The sequence below is a fragment of the Ochotona princeps genome, chromosome 8 (assembly GCF_030435755.1).
Source record: "Ochotona princeps isolate mOchPri1 chromosome 8, mOchPri1.hap1, whole genome shotgun sequence".
NCBI lineage: Eukaryota > Metazoa > Chordata > Mammalia > Lagomorpha > Ochotonidae > Ochotona > Ochotona princeps.
The window spans coordinates 36,892,800-36,915,785 of record NC_080839.1 but is presented as its reverse complement, the minus strand read 5'-3'; the positions used below and the strand labels follow the sequence as shown (position 1 = coordinate 36,915,785).

The 22,986-nt window shown below is 42.0% G+C and overlaps 1 protein-coding gene and 1 pseudogene across 1 annotated transcript in view; one reads left to right on the top strand and one right to left on the bottom strand.

Moving 5' to 3' along the window:
- Positions 1-14,747, bottom strand: part of SANBR (SANT and BTB domain regulator of CSR) — a 56,800-nt gene extending 42,053 nt beyond the window's left edge. Inside the window, exons 1-4 of the mRNA XM_058667849.1 lie at positions 14,598-14,747; positions 8,331-8,489; positions 4,412-4,598; positions 1,943-2,036 (exon numbers count right to left, since the gene is read on the bottom strand). Of these exons, the coding sequence (XP_058523832.1) occupies positions 1,943-2,036; positions 4,412-4,598; positions 8,331-8,480 (431 nt within the window). The 5' untranslated portion in view covers positions 8,481-8,489; positions 14,598-14,747. The remainder of the gene's footprint in view (positions 1-1,942; positions 2,037-4,411; positions 4,599-8,330; positions 8,490-14,597) is intronic.
- LOC105941535 (ubiquitin-ribosomal protein eS31 fusion protein-like) lies at positions 5,006-5,492 on the top strand (annotated as a pseudogene).
- Positions 14,748-22,986: the final 8,239 nt, after the last annotated feature.

The following is a 22,986-nucleotide window of genomic DNA, read 5'->3' as shown; positions in this document are numbered from 1 at the left end:
ATAAAAATTTAAAAATATACTTCAGAGAAACCTCAGAACAATAATGTATCTACATATTTAAAAATAATTTCAGGCCTGGCGCCATGGCCTAGTGACTAAAGTCCTCGCCTTGAACGCCCTGGGATCCCATATGGGTGCCGGTTCTAATCCCGGCAGCTCCACTTCCCATCCAGCTCCCTGCTTGTGGCCTGGGAAAGCAGTCGAGGACGGCACAATGCATTGGGACCCTGCACCCGCGTGGGAGACCTGGAAGATTCCAGGTTCCAGGCATTGGATCGGCGCGCACCGGTCCGTTGCGGCTCACTTGGGGAGTGAATCATCGGGCGGAAGATCTTCCTCTCTGTCTCTCCTCCTCTGTGCATATCTGGCTGTAATAAAATGAATAAATCTTAAAAAAAAAATAATTTCAGAACAAGTTCAGATGATGCATCAAAAACTTGTCTTCAAAAATTACACACTACTGGGCCCGGCGGCATGGCCTAGTGGCTAAAACCCTCGCCTTGCATGCACCAGGATCCCATACGGGCGCCGGTTCTAATCCCAGCATCCATGCTTCCCATCCAGCTCCCTGTTTGTGGCCTGGGAAAGCAACTGAGGACGTCCCAAAGCTTTGGGACCCTGCACCCACGTGCGAGACCCGGAAGAGGCTCTGGGATCCTAGCTTCAGATCAGTGCAGCTCTGGCAATTGCGGCTGTTTGGGGAGGGAATCAACGGATGGAAGAACTTTTTATTATAATTTTAAAAAACCATATCAATTCAAAAAGAATCATCAGCGTGAACCCCGACTGCCTTCGTGTTACAACAAAAGGAAAAGAATAAACAGACACACACTAGCCTACAGTATGAATGTATTGTGTTTAACTGTATTTCACAAATGCCCAGTAAAAATTAATGCTAGGGTACCAGAAAAATTCAATAACTATTTCATAGTTATTGAATAGTTACTGAATTCAATAACAAAAAATAAAACTAGGGTACCAGAAAAATTCAAATAACTTCACAAACTGTTCTTCCCAAGGAATTATGGTCAAAATGTAAACAGGTAATAACTGATTTAACAAAACAAAATTTCTACAGCTTTTGGGGCAATATGAAATTATAAGGTAAGTTCAGTAAAAGCAAATTACCTAGCAAATTTTAGTGCCACATGAATCTGCCAGTTAAAAATCACCAAACCACACATTTTAAAAAGATAAACTTTTTTTTGTTATGGTACAATATACATGATATAAAATTTGTCACTTTACCCAGTTTTATGTGCAGAGTTCAAGACATTTAGTAATACCTCAATCATTAACACTCACTGCCTTCAGAGTTTCTCAAAAGGGTACGCTGTATGATTTGGGAATTATGTATTAGCAAAGCTACTATTAAAAAGTCTATTACAAGTAAAAGTACACAAAGGAACTATAAGGGATGATGAAAATGTTCCGTCCCTTGATCTGGGTGATGGTTATATGGTATATTCATCTGTCAAAACTCATCAAAGCAAACACCTGTTCAAAATATACAAAAGTCAAAACAACATACTGAAAGATATATTCTAAGGTTTCAATAATGAGTAATTATATTTAAATAGTTCCAAAGGTACATGTCTAGTTTCTTTAGTAAAACTGGAGAAATAATAAATTTTAGGGGAGATATTAAATTTCACTTTTCAAAGTTTAATGTGCAGACATTATTTCTGGTACTGTCAAATATAAAATTGAATTTGTAAAAATGTTAATACATAGTCCAATTCAACAACAGCATGAGCAAGTCCTGTTAAGATATTAAGCAACTATTTAAGTTCTATCTGTGAACTAAGATGATTTGAATTGCTTCAGCAACTGTATAATGTGAATTCCTACATTATGGTTACTTATGTATATAATCATCAATAATATATCTTATAAAGTTGTTATGAATTAAATCTTATCTGGAGAACAACCAGTCTCCTACCCTTCAGATTCTTCAGTCTTTTCTCCACCAATATGAGTAGTACAATTTTCACTTTCAGAAGAACAATTCCTTGTGGAAGCTATACTACGTCTTCCTTAAATACGGAAACACACACACAAAAAAAAGAAAAAGAAAGAAAAGCAGGGGTGCTGGTTAGAATTTCTAGCTGAGAATCCGTTATCATTTATTGAATGACGATACTATAAATGCATGGCCTCAAGCTACTTAAAGGCTATACTTGTCATTTGGCATTTTTCTTACTATTTCCAGAAGTATATTGAAACACAAAACTAAAATGTGGATACAATTACTAATGTTAGAAAGATTTGAAAGAACATTGAGGTGATATGTACAAATAGGGTGCAAATGTCCCAAAGCCAACTGCCACTGTCGTTTGAAGCTTTCAACTGTAATAAACAGTAGTTTAAAAAATATTAAATGAGGGCCCGGTGGCGTGGCCTAGCGGCTAAAGTCCTCGCCTTGAAAGCCCCGGGATCCCATATGGGCGCCAGTTCTAATCCCGGCAGCTCCACTTCCCATCCAGCTCCCTGCTTGTGGCCTGGGAAAGCAGTCGAGGACAGCCCAATGCATTGGGACACTGCACCCGTGTGGGAGACCTGGAAGAGGTTCCAGGTTCCCGGCATCGGATCGGCGCGCACCGGTCCGTTGCGGCTCACTTGGGGAGTGAATCATCGGGCGGAAGATCTTCCTCTCTGTCTCTCCTCCTCTGTGTATATCTGGCTGTAATAAAATGAATAAATCTTTAAAAAAAAATATTAAATGAGAGGGGTCCAGCACTGTGAAGCAGCAGGTTAAGTTGTCTCTTGCAGACACCAGCACTTAAACGGGTGCTGGATTGAGTCCTGGCTGTTCCACCTCTAACCCGGCTCCCTGCTAATATGCCTGGGAAGCCTGGGAAAATGGGAAACCTGGGAAAATGATCCAAGTACTCGGGCCTTTGCCACTCGAGTGGGAGATCCAAAGAAGCTCTTGGCTCCCAGTTTTGGCCCTGACAAGCCCCAGTCTGTAGTCGTCTGAGTAATGAACCAGAGGATGGAAGCTCTGTACCTCATCTTTCTTTCTGTAACTCTATTTTAAATAATTAAGAGAAAAATATATATTTTTAAAGACTTATTCATTTTCATTGGAAAGTCAGAATTACACAGAGAACAGAAAGAAAGATCCTCCATCTGCTGGTTTATTCCCTAAGTGGCCACATCAGTCAGAGCTGAGCTGACCTGAAGTCAGGAGCCAGCAGCCTCTCCTGGGCCTCCCATGTAAATGTAGGGTCCCATGGCTTTGGGCCACCCTCCACTGCTTTCCCAGGCCACAAGCAGGGAGCTGGAAGGGAAGTAGAGCAGCCAGGACATGAACCAGCAGCCATATGGGATCCAGGTGCATAAAAAGAATAGATTTTAGCCACTAAGTTATTTTTCCAGGCCTGAGGAAGAAACATTTTTTTAAAAATTAGGAGAGGCAAGCTAGACTTTCTTAGTAAGAAAAAAAGAATGAAACACAAACCATCCATCAAAATTCTTTCAATAAGGAAAGGCCTTATGGTACTGTGAGTTAAGCTGCCACTTTGGATACCCATGCATCATGTAAAAGTGCCTGGATCGAGTTCTGCCTCATTTCCAGTCCAGCTTCCTGCTCATGCACCTAGAACCGAAGTATTTGATCTGCCACCCATGGAAGAGACCTGGATATGGAATTTCTCTCTCCTAGCCTCAGCTTGGCTCAGATCAGGCATTCAGGGACTCAAGAAGTAGACAGATCTCATTTTCTTTCGTCACTCTGCCTTGCACATACATACATTCCTAAATCTTCTAAAAAATTTATTTAAAATAAAAAATATTCTCAGTAAGTAATAAACAGAATAACCAGGACATTAGACTGGAGTAAGAAATCTTTGTAATAATATACATCTCGCTTTGGTAATGGTGTTTCCTCTAGGGTCCAGCGTGATGGCTCAATTAGCTAATCCTCCCCTTCAAGCACCAGGATTCCATATGGACACTGGTTCATGTTTCAGCAGCTCCACTTTCTATCCAGCTCCCTGCTTGTGGCCTGTGCAAGCAGCAGAGGATGGCCCGAAGCCATGGAATCTGCACCAACACGGGAGACCTAGAAGAAGCTACTGGCTCCTGGTTGGCTCAGCTCCAGTCATTGTGGCCTTTTGGGGACTAAACCAGCAGATGGAAGACTGTTCTGTCTCTCCTTCTCTCTGTAAATCTGCCTTTCCAATATAAATACATAAGTAAATAAATAGTGTTTGACCTTATATTAACACTTCAAATGTTTTTAAAGTATAACAAAAATAATTATAATTTTTTAATTCAGGAAGATTCGAATTCTAACAGATCTTTCTATTCATGTTATATTAGCCTTTCAACAAAGAAAAGCTGAATTACATAGCTAATTCTGTAGAAATTGCATAAGGATGAGTATTAATCTGTTCTCAAACTTTACCTGTTTTGGAAACTGCATCCTGACCAATGGCAGTGTCCTGAAAGTCTCCCTGTGTGTCTAGCAGGGAAGATTTGATATAGGTGGCTAAAGTTTCAACAGGACTCTCTCCAGCAGCCATGAAGGGATTATACTGGTTGTCAACTGGTGAGTTTCCACTGCTCTTCAGTTCATCAAACCTTTTAGCACACTATAATGCATAACACAAAACAAAAAGATGTAAGTACGGAGGTTTTAAAAATTTTGCTCTCTACATTTGAGCAGCAGCAGCGAGCTACTCCCTATCAACAGATTCATTCTCCAAATGCCTGCAACAGCTCTGGTGGAGCAGGCAGAAGCTGGGAGCTCGAGAACGCAATCTGGATTTCTGTGGCTGGCAGGAATTCAACTACTTCAGCCATCACCACTGCCTTCCAGGGCATTTATTAGCAGGAAGCAGCTGGGACTTGAACCCAGGCACTCTGATCTGGGATGCAAATGTTTCAACTGATGTCTTCACCACTAGAACAAATGCTCACTCTAAGGGGATTTTTTTGTATTGTTATTGAAAAAAAAAATGTGAGGTGGGCCAGTGGTACCCTTCCTTTTTAATCCACCATGTGCTGTGGGCCTGCCACCAAGATTCAGATCTCCGTAACAATCCTTACAGGGAAGACTACCACACTCGAGGTTGACCTGTTGGATACAACAAGAAATGTAAGACCCAATATCCAGGAAAAGGAACGTATTCTTTCTGATCTGCAAAGACTGATCTTCGCTGGCAAGCCACTGGAGTACGGACAGACTTCATCTGACTACAACATTCAAAAGGAGTGTATTCATGTGTTGGGACTTTGTGGTGGTGGTAAGAAAAGCAAGTCTTACACCACTCCTAAGAGGAATAAGCACAAGACAAAGATTAAGTCAGGTGTCCTGAAGTACAAGAATGGGAGAATTAGCTGCTTATGTAGCAAGTACCCTTCAGGTGAATGTGGTGTTGGGAGTGTTCACCATCAGCCATTCTGACAGACATTACTGTGGTGAATGCTGTTTGACTTACTGCTTCCACAAACCAGAAAGCAAGCAGCTGCATATGAGGAGTTAATAAATAAAGGATGGTAACAAAAAAGAAAAAAATGAAAGAGAGAGACAGAGAGAGAAAGAGAAAGTTAAGCCACCACCTGGGATGCGAGCAAATCATATGTGTTCTACTTCACTTAGAATTCGGCTCCCTGCTAATGTGCTTGGGGAAACAATGGAAGATGGCTCAAGTGTTTGGTCCATGTTACAAACCCAGAAGAACCGCCTGGTTGCTGACTTTGGCATGGCCCAGTTGCAGACATGCAGCTGGGGAGAGAACCAGAGGATGGACAATCTCTGTCTCTCAGTAACTCTACCTTTCAAATAAGTCTTTCTTAAAAAAAAAAAAAAGAGAGAGAGAGAGAAGATACTTTCTATTTGAAGATACTGTCCTGTGATTGCTTTCTAAGTAAATACCAATATGGTAACAACTAATTTTGTTTTTAATTCAGGGTGGATATTTTAAAAAGATGCTCTAACCCAAAAGCAAAATGTAGTGACGTTCTTTCAGAAAACAGAAAATTGTCTTGATGTTATATTTCCTTTTGTCTGCATCCATCATTAGCTGATAATACTAGTAACTCAGTTAAAAATTTTTATATCAACTGAGCTTTCATAAAAAAACCCAAAATTCTAATTTTCAATAGGAAGCAACCTAAATAGTATATGATTTATGATGTCAGATTGTCTTTCATAAAATTACTAATAACATTCATTACTAGTGGCTAAAGTCCTTGCCTTCCATGCCTCAGGATCCCAAAAGGGCACCAGTTTATGTCCTAGCTACTCCCACTTCCAGTTCCCTTCCAGGTCCCTTCTTCCAGCTCCCTGCTTGTGGCTTGAGAAAGCAGTAGAGGACAGCCCAAAGTTTTGAGAACTGGCACCAACGTGGGAGACCTAGAAGAAGCTCCTGGATTCAGATCAGCTCAGCTCCAGCCATTGTCGCTACTTGGGAAATGAACCTGCAGACCGAAGATTGTTCTGTCTGTCTCTCCTTCTCCCTGTAAATCTGGCTTTCTAATAAAAATAGATAAATATTTTAAAGAATTACTAATAAAGTCTCTGGTTTTACTAACAGGCTGACCTTGTACAAAATATACTTTGGTAATACTTCATAGCCATATATCAGCATTTCATCATAGTTTGCTTCAGTAAAGTTTTACCTTAATCAATTGGTTGATCATGAAATCAGTTTAGAATACCCAGATTAACAACTGAAAAAAGGTGTTGGGGAATTCAGTGCTGCGGTGCAGTGAGTCAGTCTGTTGCCTAAGCTGATACTGGCATCACATGGGAACACCAGTATCAGTCTAGGCTAGAAATTGACTTCTTCACCAACTCAACACATACTTCTTGAGTGCCCATGACAGACAGGGCAGTGGGGAGGGGTCAAGCCTCAATCTTCTGCATACAGATATTCTGTTTTACCAGAACCATGTAATGAAGATCATTTATCCAAAGTATGTTTTTGGCGGTGTAGATTAATTTCTTGGCTGCTTATTCTGTTCCACTGATCTGCTTGCCTGTTTTCACATCAGTGCCATGCTGCTTTTGTTACCATAGCTCTGTTATATATCTTTCTCTCTTTTTTTAAAAAATGTATTTCATTTTCATTGGAAATTCAGATATACAGAGAGGAGGACAGACAGACAGGAAGATCTTCTGTCCAATGATTCATTTCCCCAGTGGCCACAAAGGTTGGAGTTGAGCCGATCTGAAACCAGGAGCCAGGAGCCTCTTCCAGTTCTCCCACACGGGTGCAGTGTCCCAAGGTTTTGGGCCATCTTCAACTGCTTTCCCAGGCCATAAGCAGGGAGCTGGATGGGAAGCATGGATGATGGGATTAGAACCGGCACCCATATGGGATCCTGGGGCATTCAAGGTGAAGATTTCAGCCGCTATGCTACTGTGCTGGGCCCTCTTGTATATCTTGAAATCATGTATTGTGATGCCTCTAGCTTTGTTCTTACTCAAAACTGCATGGTCTATTTGGAGATCTTTTGTCCTTCCATCATATGAAACTTCAGATATTTTTTCCAATCCTATGGATAACGTCATTGTATTCAATGGCGATCTTGTTGGATTTATACATTGCTCTGATTATGGCTAACACCTTCTGAGGCAAATCAGTCATTCCTACTTCTAGAATTGTGAGATGTTTCAACCACGTTAAGGTCTCTCTTAACAGCAGAAATTCTGGGGTCAGTGTTCATGGATAAATTACAGGATTACTCCCTATCAGGATTTTCAAATTTTGATTGTGAGGTCCATATTAATAAAATCATCTACCTTATCAAATGACAGTACAGTGTCATTGTTCAGCTGCTTTCTGTTTGCAATTGAATTGGTACTAAGAAATAGAAGGTAGAAAAGGGACATCACAGAGGAGAGAAGCATAAATACTGAATGAAGGTAACTGCTACAGTGCCATGTACAGCTTCACTGCAGATTCAAGAGGGAAATGTTGAAGAAAGCTTGGACAAGCTCATGGCCATGTGCCATACTGCCCGCCACTACAAGAATCAACTCAAAATGTAAGACCTGGAAACTGAAATCACTAGAAAATCACAGGGAAAACATTTCCAGACAATGGAATAAACAATTTTTTAATTATAACTCTAAATTTTAAATTAAGATATTAGTGATTCTGCAGTTGATGTAAAACACATATGATGTTGAATTTAAATATACCAAGTGGATTAACACAGAATTGATATACTTTGCATTAAAATCATAGATATGTACATACATTATTTACATACACAAATGAATAAACATTCCAATTATCATCTCCTACTTCTTCCTTCTTATTGATCACTTTTTCTAAGCTTGGTCAGGAGATAGGTGAGCAACTGCTGTTTACCTCTTTGGGTGTTAGTCCAGGCACCAACCTTGCCACACTTTCCCAGTTGATGGTTTGAGGGATGCCAATTAAGGGATAAAGGATCATGTCCAACACCATCTGGTTGTTATTGTTCAGGAAATTGTTGTTTTCTGAATATCCACGGCTCATCTTTTGGAACTATGGGAAGGAAAGACAAATAACTTTATTTATATTTGAAATCCAAATGCTTTTAGAGTACTACAGAACAGCTATAATTTATTCCTAAGAATTACCTGCTATTGTGTAAAACAAAAACAAAACCTAAAACATATGGCCTAAATATTTTCAAATACAATGGCATTTGAATATTACAGTACAAACACTTATAACACAAAGAATATTTGAATATAATAAATGGTAGTACAGAAAGATACATAAGTGTTAAGAATATTTGAATATAATAAATGGTAGTACAGAAAGATACATAAGTGTTAATTTAAAAGAGAGCAAAATAAGATACTAATGGCAGGGTTGAACCATCACCTGCCCACATGTGGGTGTCTGGATGCTCTGCTTCCTGTTCAACTTCCTGCTGATATGTCTGGGAGTGCAACAGAGGGTGGTCCAGGTGTCTGGTCTCCTGCACCCATGTGGGAGATGTGAAGAGGTTGCTTGCTCCTGACTGCAGCCTGGCCTGGCCTCTGAGGCCACGTGGGGAATGAATCAGCAGAGAGATGACCTTACTCTGTCTCCCAATCCAGCTCCCCACTAATTTACCTGAGAAATCAGTAAAGAATGGCTCAGGTAGCTGACAACGTGGGAAATAGGAAGGAAGGAAGGAAGGAAGGAACGGAGGGAGGGAGGGGAAAAAAAGGAACGGAGGGAGGGAAAAAACAGGAGGGCAGCAGGTTAAGTCACTACTACTGGCACCCCATATCAAGGTGCTGGTCTGTGTACTGGCTACTTCTGCTTCCGTCCAGTTCCCTGCCAAGGCACAGACAGGGCAACATAGGATGGCTTAACTGCTTGAATCCCTACAACCCAAGGCGGGAACCAGGATGGGGATCCTGGAACCTGGTTTTAGCTGGCTCATATCTGACTGTAGCAATCATTTGAGAAGTGTTAAGATCCCCGCCTTCTTCCCTTACTCTGCCTTTCAAATAAATAAGCTGGGGTTGGAGATAATACGAATGGGGAGAGAAAGAAAGGGAGAGAGAGAAAGAGAAATCTTGGAAGACTTGATAAAATCTTTCTTTTACAAATATTTATGAATGTTAACGTATATGCTAATTAGCAACTCACAGGTGATGGAATAAAACAAAACTGATTTACAAGAGTCATTACAGGCCCAGAGCAGTAGCAGCTAAAGTCCTCTCCCTGCATGTGCCGGGATTTTATATGGGGGGCAGTTCATGTCCCAGCTGCTCCAATTTTCTTCAACTTCCCTGCTTGTGGCCTGGGAAAGCAGTCAACATCCCAAAGCCTTGGAACCTTGCACCCGTGTGCTGTTGCGGCTACTTGGGGAGTGAATCAACGGATGGAAGATCTTCCTGTTTCTCCTCCTCTCTATATCTGACTTTGTAATAAAGATAAATAAATCTTTAAAAAAAAAAGCTAGGGATGCTTATATTAACAACTGCCAACTGAAATAGCTTTTCTTTGGGTAGTTGTTTTCTTCTTATTTTAGAAGCAATGTGACAATTTGCTTGGTGAGTTTTAATTTTTACAACCTTCACACACTGACAGTCATATAGAAAGAGCCAAGGCCCTCCCATACATACACACTCACTCAGTCCAACAGAGCTGAGGTCTCCCATGCTTCCTCACCTGGTTCCCCATCACAATGTGTAATTTAATCCAGCAGTTCCTAAATTCCATATCTAATGTGTCTCATCTTAGCCCAGTGTGGCCAAGACTGCAGGCTATGGGGACCTCTTCTATTATACACACACCACTCCTTTTTTTTTCCCCCACAGAAAAGCCAGTTTATTACTCTAGGGTTTGTGGGAGACCATGAATCACATTTTGGCATTCATACCAATAATGTGACCACATATGCAAGCAACATTTTAAACATGAAATGATATACCAATACATGCTAGAGGGGACCTTGAAACATTCATGGAAAATGTGAATTAATGAAAACTGTGCATGCATGTCAACTTTTACATCAAAATAAAATGTAACTTTTAATCCCAATTCCCATGGACATTTTGAGGTACTCATATAATGTCTAACGCAAACATTTTGTCTATCCTTTAATTCGCTCACATTTTGAATAACTGAAATTATGCATAAACATTTCTTTTTATGATAGGTCAGGATGCTATATTGACTATGTGAAAACAGATGTGAAACAGTGGTAAGTGGTACTCTTCCCTGAAATTATAAGACTATGTATGTGTGTGTGTGTATATATCTCAAATCCTTTGTACACATTCCATCTTTTGGCCTATACTTCATATATCTGTCTCTCTTATTTTATCTTGTTTTAAAGCCATCATTAACCAGACACTTAAGCCAACCTTCCTTTTTCACTAGGCTCCACCTCTGCAAGCCAAGTGGTAACAAGACATTTTCCTAAATTTCTTTGGAATCGATCTCTTTTCCATTCAAGTTGACTTTTGGAATTCTACTTCTTCATGGGTCTAGCGTTTGAGACTTGAATTGCTCTGCTGCAGATTTCTCTTCTTCAGTCAGTGGTGACAGCTGACACTCCTGGGTGCCGGGGCTGGAAGGAGGCTAGGCAGGGCCAGGCTGCAGCCCCTGCAGGCCTGCAGCTCCCACACAGGAGTACAAGAGCCAGGGCTGTGAGTGGACCAGACTGAACAAGGTGGCGACACCTCCAGGTCTGTTTGCTTTTGTAGTTGTCGTATCATAGTGATAGCTTTATTCACTGTAGTACAAATAAAGTTTTGTCTCTTTCTGCTCAGTAGCAAGTGGTTCAAAGTGTGCAAAGCTTGATATTGAGACTTTATCACTGACATATCCTTTAAGAGTGTTACTAGATTTTTCTCACCTGCCGACTCAGGATGATCAGCCTTGATTTCATATTCCAGCCTGTACTGAACATAATCCAGATGGGAGTCAGCTTTCCGGAACATCCAGCTTATCGACCTCTACACACTTCTCTTCTGGTGGCTTTCCAAACAGACGGCAGTTTGACAAACATTTATTGAGTCCCAACTATCTACCACACACATCCTTACCACAGCTGGCCATGAGCTCTCTGGTAATTTTACTATCATATTAATATAATGTTGGTTATGAGTCAAGCAGAGGGAAGCCAGCGAGAGGCAAGGGTGTTTAGGGACAATAATAACAGCTGTAATTTATTAGCTACTAGGCGCCTGGATCTGTGCTAAGCCTTTCACATGTTATTTCAAGAACTTCCGATTACTTCTCCCTAAAACAGGTGGTCTCTCCACTCTTACAAGCTGAGGAAAGAGGTTCAGGGAAGTTATATACTTTGCACAAGGTCAAAGATAGTACAAGGCACAGCAAGGATCCAAACCCAAGTAGACTGACTTTCAAATCTATACTCTCTCCATTCAATCGAGATACAAAATAGGGGAGATAACAGTTGGGCAATAATGGTTTATGGAGAGAAGGGACAGAGCCTAATGTATTTTGAAGGTAGTTACAATTCACTGAAATAATCTGGACAAAATTCTGACTCTAAGATGAAGAATAGGGAAGGTTGTGTTAACAAATAAATGACTCACTCAAATCTAAAACATTTCAACAACTTTTTTATATCAATGTATATACCACTTCCGTTTTATTTATTTAAGTATTACTATGCCACCCCTCAACTATATAGTAGGCACTACAACTACAATCAAATCATAAACTGACAAGAACGGCACTGGCTTGTGGCTAGTCACAGCTATGACATTAACACTGAGTTCTGGGTTGGAAACACAATCTCCAACTACAAGCTGCTCTCATGGGAAAATGTTGTCTTTAAGAGGAGACACACAATGCAAAGATCCTCTGACAATCAATGCAGTGGGAAAAGCAGTGTACAGAGAGTCTGAGACTCTGGTTTGAGCTTTTGCTCTATCAGTTCTAGTCAAGGTCAGTCACTTAACCTTGCTGAACTACAGTTAAAAAATTAGATGACAGCACTAGTGCCATGGCATAGCGACTAAAGCTGCTACCTGCAGTGCTGGTATCTACAGGGCACTGGTATGGACCCTGGATGCTCCACTTCTGATCCAGCTCCCTGCTACTGTGCCTGGCAGGGCAGCAGATAATGACCCAAGTGCTTAGGCCCCTGTGCCCACATGGGAGACCCAGAAGAAGCACCAAGCTCCTAGCTTTGGGCAAACCCAGATCTAGCCACTGCAGCCATGTGGAGAGTGAATCCAGCAGATGAAGATCTCTGTCTCTCACTCTTTCAAATAAATAAATAAATCTTAAACACACACACACACACGTCATGAAATATTCACAGAATTATAAAATGAACCGGTTAATATTATATAATTATTTAAGTACTTCTCTGCTGTGGGACATCTGAGTGGTAGAAGTTACTGCACATGTGTGTGCATGAACATCAAAAAGGAACAGAATGATGGGACCCACACTGTGGCCCGGCAAGTTAAGCTGCTGCTTATGATGCCCGCGCCCCACATCAGGAGTACTGGCTGCTCCACCTTCCCTCCAGCTTCTGATTAATGTGCATGGGAAGGCAGAGGAAGATGGCTCAAGTCTTTGGGCCCCTAAACTCAAGTGAGAGACACAGAAAAGCTCCTGTTTCCGAGCTTCAGACTGGCCCAGCTTTGGCAGTAGTGACTGACTGGAGTCTCTCTCTTTCCTCCGCTCCTTTTCAGTAATTCTTTCAAGTTAAAAAACTAAATCTTTTAAAAATTCAACTAAATTTTTTAAAAACACCACTCACAGCACTTAAAATTTTGTATGTACATGTCAAATATTATTTCCATTTATGCTACATATGCTTAAGGATAATTCAAATCATCTAAAAATATTTTTGTATTGGCCTTATCTTCACACAACTGACTGTCATTTGGCAAGGTGACTATCAGCATTAATTCTAGTTCTGTGAATGTTGGAAAGCGTCTGAGTTGGGTGCTTGACATCACTTAGGTCACTGCTGGGGATATCTCTAGTCCACACTGGAGCAACCTTCCTGCTGCTCTACACCCTGGAAGGCAAGAGACGAAGGCTCAGGTGGTTGGGTCTCTGTCACCCATGTGAGAACCGGGAGTGGTATTCCCGACTCCAGGCTCCTGTTCCACACAGCCTTCGCTGTCTAGGACATTTGGAGAGTGAGCCAAAGGAACGGAGATTTCTGTTTTCCTCTCTCTTTGAAAGAACAAAACTAACTGCAAGCTTCAGTTACAGTCTGAATGTACGTATGAAAGACACAGAACTGACGGATAATCCCTAATGAAAAAAAAAAAAAAAAAAACAAATTCCCTCGAAAGAGCTGACGCAGTGTACTTCATTCTGGAAAAACCCTCAATGTACCCAAAACAATATGAAAAAAGTTCAAGGCTCAAGTCACACTACTACCACTCACAAATCTCCCACCGATGACACAACGTTTCAAAGTGTTTAAAGTAGAATGCTATTTATGGAAGATAATACTTCCACTTGTTTCATGAAATCACTCTTAGTAGGAATACATCCTTTACTCTACCCATGTGTTAGCTCAAGTTATGTATTGGTCAAACTAGGTCACTGCTGCAACAGAAGTCGGCAACACCTGAATTTAATTTTTTTTTTTTCAGAGAGAGGCTCTAGCTGAGACTTCCCCCAAGCAGTGGCCAAGAGGAAGCGAAGCCAGCCAGAGGGGCAGGTGAAAGCCTTTGGCTTAACTGGGCGCCCGGGCTCCCTGACAAACCCCGACGAAACGCGGCAGCTGGGTTTGTGAAGAACAAAGTAAAATCGCATCCCAAGCCCAAGAGGAGTCCACGACAGCCCTTCACACTCCGGGCCCACAGGCGTGGAGCGCGGCGCGTCCCGAGGACACCCCTCGCCCCTCGCGGAGTGCCCACCCTCACCCCACGCAGACGCGGGACCCCCCTCCGGGCGCCGAGCGGGTGAGGGGCAGACAAAGGCGCCGGGCAGCGGGGCCAGGCGGGACAGATGCGGGGCGGAGGCCCGGGGGCGCGGCCGGCCGGCGGCCAGAAGCTGACACTCCCTCAGCCGGCCTACCAGCCGGGACGGGCAGCTGGGCTGCGGAGCCGGCGGGCTGCGCGGGATGGAGCGTTTGGAGAGCGCGCCTCCGGCCCAGCCGGCCGGGTCGCGGCCCGCTACCGTGGGCGTCTGGCTCACCTTCACAGGACCGCAGCGGCCCTCGCAGCGCCGGTGTCACCAGCAGTCGCCGGCACCGCCAAGCTTGGGCACCGGCAATCTCCCACGACACGGCGGCAGCGGCCTCACACGCCGCCCTCACTCGCGGGCGGCGGCGGCTGCGGACCAGCGCCGAGGGGAGGAGAGCGCCAGCCAATCACGGCCCAGCGCCACAGCGGCGGAGCCAATGAGCGCCGAGCTCCTTCGCGGCGGGAGGGAACCGGAGGCACGGCTGCCACGGGCTGCAGCCTCGCCTCGCCTCGCCTCGCCTCGCCTCGCCCGAGCCTTCCCCCTGCTCCCCGGCTTGTCGCAATGCAGAGTCCCCACCCTCCTAGCGTCCTGTCTCTTAGCAACCAGATCCTTGGAGCCAGATACTCGGTGACCAGCACCGAGTTCGCACGAAACCGGAAGACGGGCAGAGAGAGGAGCTGGAACTGCGGAGTGGATGAAACGGTTAGTGGCAGTTAGTGGCGCAGGTCATCTTAGAACAGGAAGATGGTTTGATCTGATAGCCCCGATGGTACACCCGATGGGTGTAGCCTTGTCACGTAAATTGCTCTGGATACGTTTTTTTCTTTATAGTAGTTTCTTTTTAATTTTATTTATATATCTAAGGTAATGGGAATATTGAGGGAGAAGCCCCACCCAGTCTCCCACCCATCCCAGGTCCCCGATGTGGGGCATGCTCTTGAGATCCTTGCTCAAATGGTTTTGATAGTTCACCAGTTATGAATTGCTGACCTTCTCGCCACTACAGGCACGATGAGATTGTTGAAGAATCCACTGGTTAACATAGTCCATCATAGAGTCTCCCATTTGTCCAGTATTTCACTGTCAACATATAGCTGAAGTGGTGGATTGACTTGTTCTGTCTTTTGTCTTTTCTTGGTTAGGGTTCTGAGTCCGCCATTTCGATTGGGGAGATCCCCAAAAGAAACTTTGAGGTGTTCCCAGACCAGATTCTTGTATGTACTAGCAAGTACAGGGCCCGCCACAGTCCTAGATATGGGTTTTAAAAAATACATGAATAGGTTCGACATATGTCTTATTTTGAATTCTATGGGTGGGATTTAGTAAAATGCATTGGCTCAATATTGTAAGTGGTACATGTCAGTATCTTTGATTTCCACTTGACAGCATTTGAGAATCAAAACTAGGTGTTGGGCCCGGCGGCGTGGCCTAGCGGCTAAAGTCCTCGCCTTGAAAGCCCCGGGATCCCATATGGGCACCGGTTCTAATCCCGGCAGCTCCACTTCCCATCCAGCTCCCTGCTTGTGGCCTGGGAAAGCAGTCGAGGACAGCCCAAGGCTTTGGGACCCTGCACCCGTGTGGGAGACCTGGAAGAGGTTCCAGGTCCCAGGATCGGATTGGCGCGTACCGGCCCGTTGCGGCTCACTTGGGGAGTGAATCATCGGATGGAAGATCTTCCTCTCTGTCTCTCCTCCTCTCTGTATATCCGGCTTTCCAATAATAATAAATCTTTAAAAAAAAAAAAAAACTAGGTGTTAGGATCAGAAAGAAAAGGTAAAGCCTTATGAAATGAATGATTATTCTAATGAGATCTGATCATTGAGTAGGGGTAAGTGGCTCACAGCACAGAACGTTGGGGTTTTTTTTGTAATTGTATCGCCTGTAATTTTTTGAGTATGTTTTACTGTTTTTGCTCCACAAAGACATTAAAGTTGGACAGGTTGTGTATCACAGGGATAATTGGTTAGGTAAAGAGAGCTGCTCCCTTCCCCATTGTCTCCTCCCCCCGCCCCCCGACTTCTCTTCACATAGACTGGTTCACTGTTAGGACAGGAGTAAACCACATGAAAACATGACAAAAAAACAAGACAAAAATCATAAAGGCAATAATACAGATTGGTGCTGGGTCCTGAGGTAAAGTAGGCCTCTGGTTGTTATACCAAAGTGTTTGTCTTACTTGAGCACTCCTCCACTTCTTTGTTTCAGCAGCTTCGAGTGTGCCCTAAGGGAGAAAGTGAGTCCTGGAAAGTGGTGTGCTACCATAGACAGAGATGGCACTGGCTGGCAGTAACAGCTTGCAGGCTGGAAGACCGGTGGCTCTTCTGAATGCAATGGGAAAAGTGTCACCTGTGTTAACTCAGAATACGATTAACTCTACACTTCTGAGGGAAGTGGCGCAGCAAAGACAATGTAAGTTAGTGTGGGTTACCAGTCACTGCTTTTAAAGTTTAACGAAATCAAAGTCAGTTAACCATTAGCCAGTTTGGGAGGATTAAGCCACCACTTAGGATTGTCTGCATCCCATACTGGAGTGCTGCTTTGTGTCTAGTTCTGTTGTTTCTTACTGTTAGATTCCTGTTAATGTGCTGGGGGCTGGTGTTGTGTTGCAGTAGATGAAGCAACAGCTTGCAATGCCAGCATCTCATGATCAACATGCCAGTTCAAGCCCTGGCTGCTGGAAAAGCTGAGGACGCCTGGGTGTCTGGGCCCCTGTCACTCATGTGGGAGACCCAGATGGAGTTCCAGGATCCTGGCTTCAGCACGGTCCAGCCCTGGCATTGCAATCATTTTGGGAGTAAACCACAGATGGAAGATATCTGTTACTCTGCTTGTCATGTAAGTCAGTCTTACTGAAAAAATTTTAAAAAATTTATTTTGGTTTTAAAAAATTTGTTTTCACAAATTAAAATACACACTTAATACAATCATTAACACTGGTTGAGTTTTCCAAATTTATGACTTAGTTGCCATGAATCATGCATGAACAACCAATTTTTGTAGACTATAAAGGTATATAAAACTACACTAATAGGGCCCGGCGCAGTGGCATAGCGGCTAAAGTCCTCACCTTGAATGCATCAGGATCCCATATGAGCACCGTTTCTAATCCCAGCAGCCCCGTTTCCCATCCAGCTCCCTGCTTGTGGCCTGGGAAAGCAGACGAGGACAGCCCAAAGCCTTAAGACCATGCACCTGTGTGGGAGACATAGCAGAAGCTCCTGGCTTCAGATCAGTGCAACCCCGGCCATTCTGGTCACTTGGGGAGTGAATCATTGGACAGAAGATCTTCCTCTCTCTCCTCCTCTCTGTATATATAACTTTGCAATAAAAAAAAAAAAACTACACTAATAAATGCATCTTTTTCCTTCAAGTGAGTCAAAGGCACTTAGAACTCTTCTCAGGCCCTAAAAAGCACATTTTCAAATGCCTATCTCAGTTTACAGCTCTGTGTGTGGCAAAAGGTAAAATATATATGCCTACAGTTTAACTCTGACGGCTTTTTTTTCCTGAAAGTATGCCTTTCCAACCTGATATCATTACTATCCCTCATTTGTTTCTTCTTACAGCCCACTGAGAATATATCTCAGTTAATTTTAATTATTTGTTTTCAACCTCTGAGATAGAACTACATGGTTAAAAAGATCAATTTGTGGGGCCCGGCATGGCAGCCTAGTGGCTAAAGCCCTCCTCTAGCATGTGCCAGGATCCCATTTGGGTGGTGGTTTGTGTCCTGGCTGCTCCACTTCTCTTCCAGCTCCCTGCTTGTGGCCTGGGAAGGCAGTGCATGATGGCCCAAAGCCTTGGGACCCTGTACCCACATGGGAAACCCGGAAGAGGACTCTAGCTCCTGGCTTCAGATTGGCTCAGCTCCAGCCGTTGTAGCTACTTGGGGAGTGAATCAGCGGATGGAAGATCTTCTCTGTCTCTCCTCTTCTCTGTATATCTGACTTTTCAACAACAAAACAAAATGTGTATATGTATACACACACACACACACAAAGCTAAGGTATTTCCAACAACCAAACCTGACAGGATCAACATCTGGTATACTCATATATAAAGAATTTCTTTGAGGCTACAGCCCATGATGATAATTATGGGTGCCAGTTGCTCCACTTCTGATCCAGCTCCCAGCTAATACACCTGAGAAAAGTGGAAGATGCCTAACTAATTGGCCCCTTGCACCCACATGGAGACCCAGAAGCTCCTGGGTCTGGCTGTAGTCTGACCCCACTGCAGGCATCTGGGGGAGTAATCCAGAGGAGGGAAGACCTCTTTGTCTTTTTCTCTCTTACTCTGGTTTTCAAAAAATAAAATCAAACTTTAGAGAAAGAAACTTCTAATATCTTAATCAGCAAGAAAAAGAAAAACTTAATAGAAAAATAGGCAAATTTTACGTACAGGCAATATATGGAAAGCCAGAATGGCTAGCAAACATACAGTTACTCTTCTTAATAATAATACAGCTAAAAAAAAATACAATTTCTTACATAAATCGGTAAAAATCACAAAATATCCAGGGCTACTGAACATGTAAAGAAAATGAAACTTTTGTTTTACTAGAAGGCAAAACTGGCAAACCATTCATGAGAACAACCCGGCATTGCTTAGTAAAGTTAAATGCTATCCTCAAAGCTCTAGCCATTTTCCTCTAGGACATTCACATTGGAGAACCAGAGAGAGGGCTCACAGGGAAACATGTACAACTCTGTGTAAGTGGGAATAACCCAAGTATTGATAATCAGAGGAAAATTTAAGTTTACGCACATGAAAACAGCAGAGTGATATGTGCCAACCGCCTATTACAGGGTTTGGGGAAAGTTCATGGAAAACTGCATATTATAAAAAATTGTGCTTGGATTTCAAATTTTTTCACCAAATAAACTTACCTTCTATTTTTAAACAGGTTTTTTGAAGTACCTTTGTATAATTAAAATTAATAGTGCTTAAAAACCCAAGCTTATGAGAATGAAATTGACACCACGATATCATTTATATAAAAATTTAAAACTTATAAAAATAACTACAAGTTTTTCAAGAAAATACAGATGGGTCGGGAGGATAAACATGAAATGCAGTAAAGGAATGAGGATCATTGGACTGCAGGCAGGGATGTATAAAAGCTATTAAGGCAAAACAGAACAACTACAGCCTTTCTGTATCCATGATACTGATATCTTTAATGAAGAGTATGATCAATGACTGTTTCAATTCTGAACACTGAGATCCTTAAAAAACAGAACACTTTACACAAATACTTTAGCGACATAAGTTAGATTACTTCAACATTATCCTTTAAAAGGTAAAAATTATACATGGCCATCCTGTAGTGACTCATGGAATTCCTGAGTTAGTTGAACTGAAAACATAGCTTCCTCTCCCAAATAATGTAAAAATAAGACTATGTAGTATGAAGACATTTCAAAGCAAAAAATGAGAAAACAAAAATTTCTTATGTTGAACAAATATTTCATGGTGGTTGGGCCTAGTGCAGTAACCTAGTGGCTGAAGTCCTCGCCTTTCACATACAGGGTTCCCATATGGGTGCCAGTTTTAATCCCGCTGCCCTACTTCCCATCCAGCTCCCTGCTTGTGGCCTGGGAAAGCAATGGAGGATGGCCCAAAGCCTTGGGACCCTGCACTTGGGAGACCCAGAAGAGGCTCCAGGCTCCTGGCTTTGCATAAGCTTGACTCTGGCTGTTGTGGTCGCTTGGGGAATAAATCAGCTGACATTAGGTCTTCCTCTCCTCTTCTCTGTATATCTTTCCAATAAAAAATAAATCTTAAAAAAAAAAATCACTAAAATAATTTTATTTATTGATTTGGGAGGCAGAGACGCTCCCTGGCAGAATGAGAGCAAAAGCATGCCAGGAATGCAATCCAGGCCTCCCGCACCTGAATGATCCCCTAAGTTAGGACTGGGAGTTGGAACCCACCAACTGAATCCAGACACACGCCCACATGCATGAGATCATTTTAAATTAAATACTGGGACAAGTTACAGTATAAAGTGCTAATTTTAAATTTTTTTTTAAAGATTTATTTCCACTGCAAAGTCAGATATAGAGAGGAGGAGGGGTTGTGTGAAGATCTTCGTCTGTTGATTCACTTCCCAAGTGACTACAACAGCCGGTGGTGCACCGATCCGAAGCCAGGAGCCAGAAACTCCTCTGGGTCTCTCCCATGTGAGTGCAGGGTCCCAAGACTGCTTTCCCAGGAGACAAGTAGGGAGCTGGATGAGAAATGGGGCTGCCAGGATTAGAACCGGTGCCCATATGGGATCCTGGCACGTCCAAGGCAAGGACTTTAGCTGATAGGACATGGCGCTGGGCCGCTAATTTTAATTTTTAGTTAGGTATGTGAGCATCTGAAATTCTAGACTGATAGAAATACTGATACTTTTATTGGATTTAAGAAGTTTAAATATACATGAAAAAAACTTACAAAACATGTAATTTTTTAAATTGTGCTTTTTTTAAAGTGTTCATATGTTGGGGGGATATAGTTGCTATCACTAACGTTTATCAACGAGGAAACTGAAAAATAATGCAATTTAAAATGTTACAGACAGTGGTGTCCAAACTATAGGTCTCTGAAATATTAATTTTGAAGCCTTATTTTTGTTTAATGCTCCTGTAATTTTTATATAAATCAAGTATTTTTTCTTCAAATCACAGACATATTAGTTTACATAAGTATATACATACTGACAAAAAATGGAGGCTTTTATAATTCCAATCTTGCAAGAGTTAATATTTTCCCTTAAAAATGTTAATCAAGTTTTATATATTTTATTTCTTCAATAAAAGAAACTTTACAATATTAAAAATAAAATAGCATTCAATTTCTTTTCCATAGAAATGGTAAAATGAAGGATAGCTTATGCACAATTATGACACAAGTACCTAAATGAAATCTCAAATCATGAAAACTTCTGTCCTCTTAACGTTATTTAAATAAAAAGAATATTTTGGTTTCCATTAGAACCTTCTGTAAAGTAATGCTTCTTAAAATTTAGTAGTTGCTAAAAAAGAAGTAATGGGGCCCGGCGCGGTTGTTTAGCGGGTGGCCTTGCATGCACCAGGATCCCATAGAGACACCGGTTCTAATACCGGTAGGCCCACTTCCCAATTAGCTTCCTGCTTGTGGCTTGGGAAAGCAGTGGAGGATGACCCAAAGCCTTGGGACCCTACACCTGCATGGGAGACCTGGAGGAGACTCCAGGCTCCTGGCTTTGGATTGGCTCAGTTCTAGCCATTGATGGAAGATCTTCCTGTCTGTCTCACCTCCTTTCTGTATATCTGACTTTCCAATAAAAATAAAATAAATATTAAAAAAAAAAGTAATGGAGCCATCACCATTATATTTAATCTCATCTAAAAATTAACTATCATTATAAAAAATGGTTAGAAAATGTCTATGTGTATTCTAGTCTTAAATGCTTTTCCTAGAATTTTAACATAAAGGGAATTTCCAGATACAGCTGCAGTAAGAAAATGACCAGTGAATTTAGCATATGTAATCAGACAATAAACAGCTTAAGGAAAGTAAAACAGCTTTGTCATTTATTATGTGCTATCATTCTTCCTACATAGCCTAAATAAGCAATCATAAATTCTATGATGACTCATCTTTTCTAATATAATCACTACTTACTCCACTTTTCCCTTCCAATTTCCTTTTAGAATTTAGCTTAGATGGGCAAACAGCAGCTTATGAAAAACTTGTTTCACAAACAGGATTTCCATGAATTACTTCCTAACATATTAAAGCGAAACTTACTATCGTCTCAACTGTGGGTTAGATAGACTGGGTGTTATAAAAATGGGCCTAAGGCAGTTTTTTTTTTTGCATAGTTTTCTATTTTAAATGAAATGTTACTAATTTAAACGACATATCATACTCTCATTTCAAAAAAGGGCTTTCCCAAGAGCCTTTAGAAAAATTCCCTGATGGGGCATGGTGCCATGGTCTAGTGGCTAAAGTCCTTGCCTTGAACGCCCCGAGATGCCATATGGGCGCCTGTTCTAATCGCAGCAGCTCCACTTCCCATCCAGCTCCCTGCTTGTGGCCTGGAAAAGCAGTAGAGGACGGCCCAAAGCTTTGGGACCCTGCACCCGTGTGGGAGACCCGGAAGAGGTTCCTGGTTCCTGGCTTTGAATTGGCGCAGCACCGGCTGTTGCGGTCGCTTGGGGAGTGAATTGTTGGATGGAAGATCTTCCTCTCTGTCTCTCCTCCTCTCTATATATCTGACTTTGTAATAAAAATAAATAGATCTTAAAAAAACAGAAAGATTATATGATGCTTGGTATTTTTTCTAATTCCTATATGTCTTAATCTAAATGTTTTCAGAATTATTTGGTAAATACAGTCTATAGGAATAAAGATGAAAAATAACTGATTTTTAAACTTTGTCAAATAATTCTAAGTTTTTAACAAAATCTGTAAGTATACTCATGTACCTTTGTAGTCCTAATAGTATTAATATACAGAATGAATATAGCAAGCGCACAAAGTTCCCAATTTTGTCTGGTAATACTCAGTGTACTGAAAGATAACCACATTTATGCTCATTAATAAACAAATAACTAGACAAACAGCATTATGATATTCTACATGC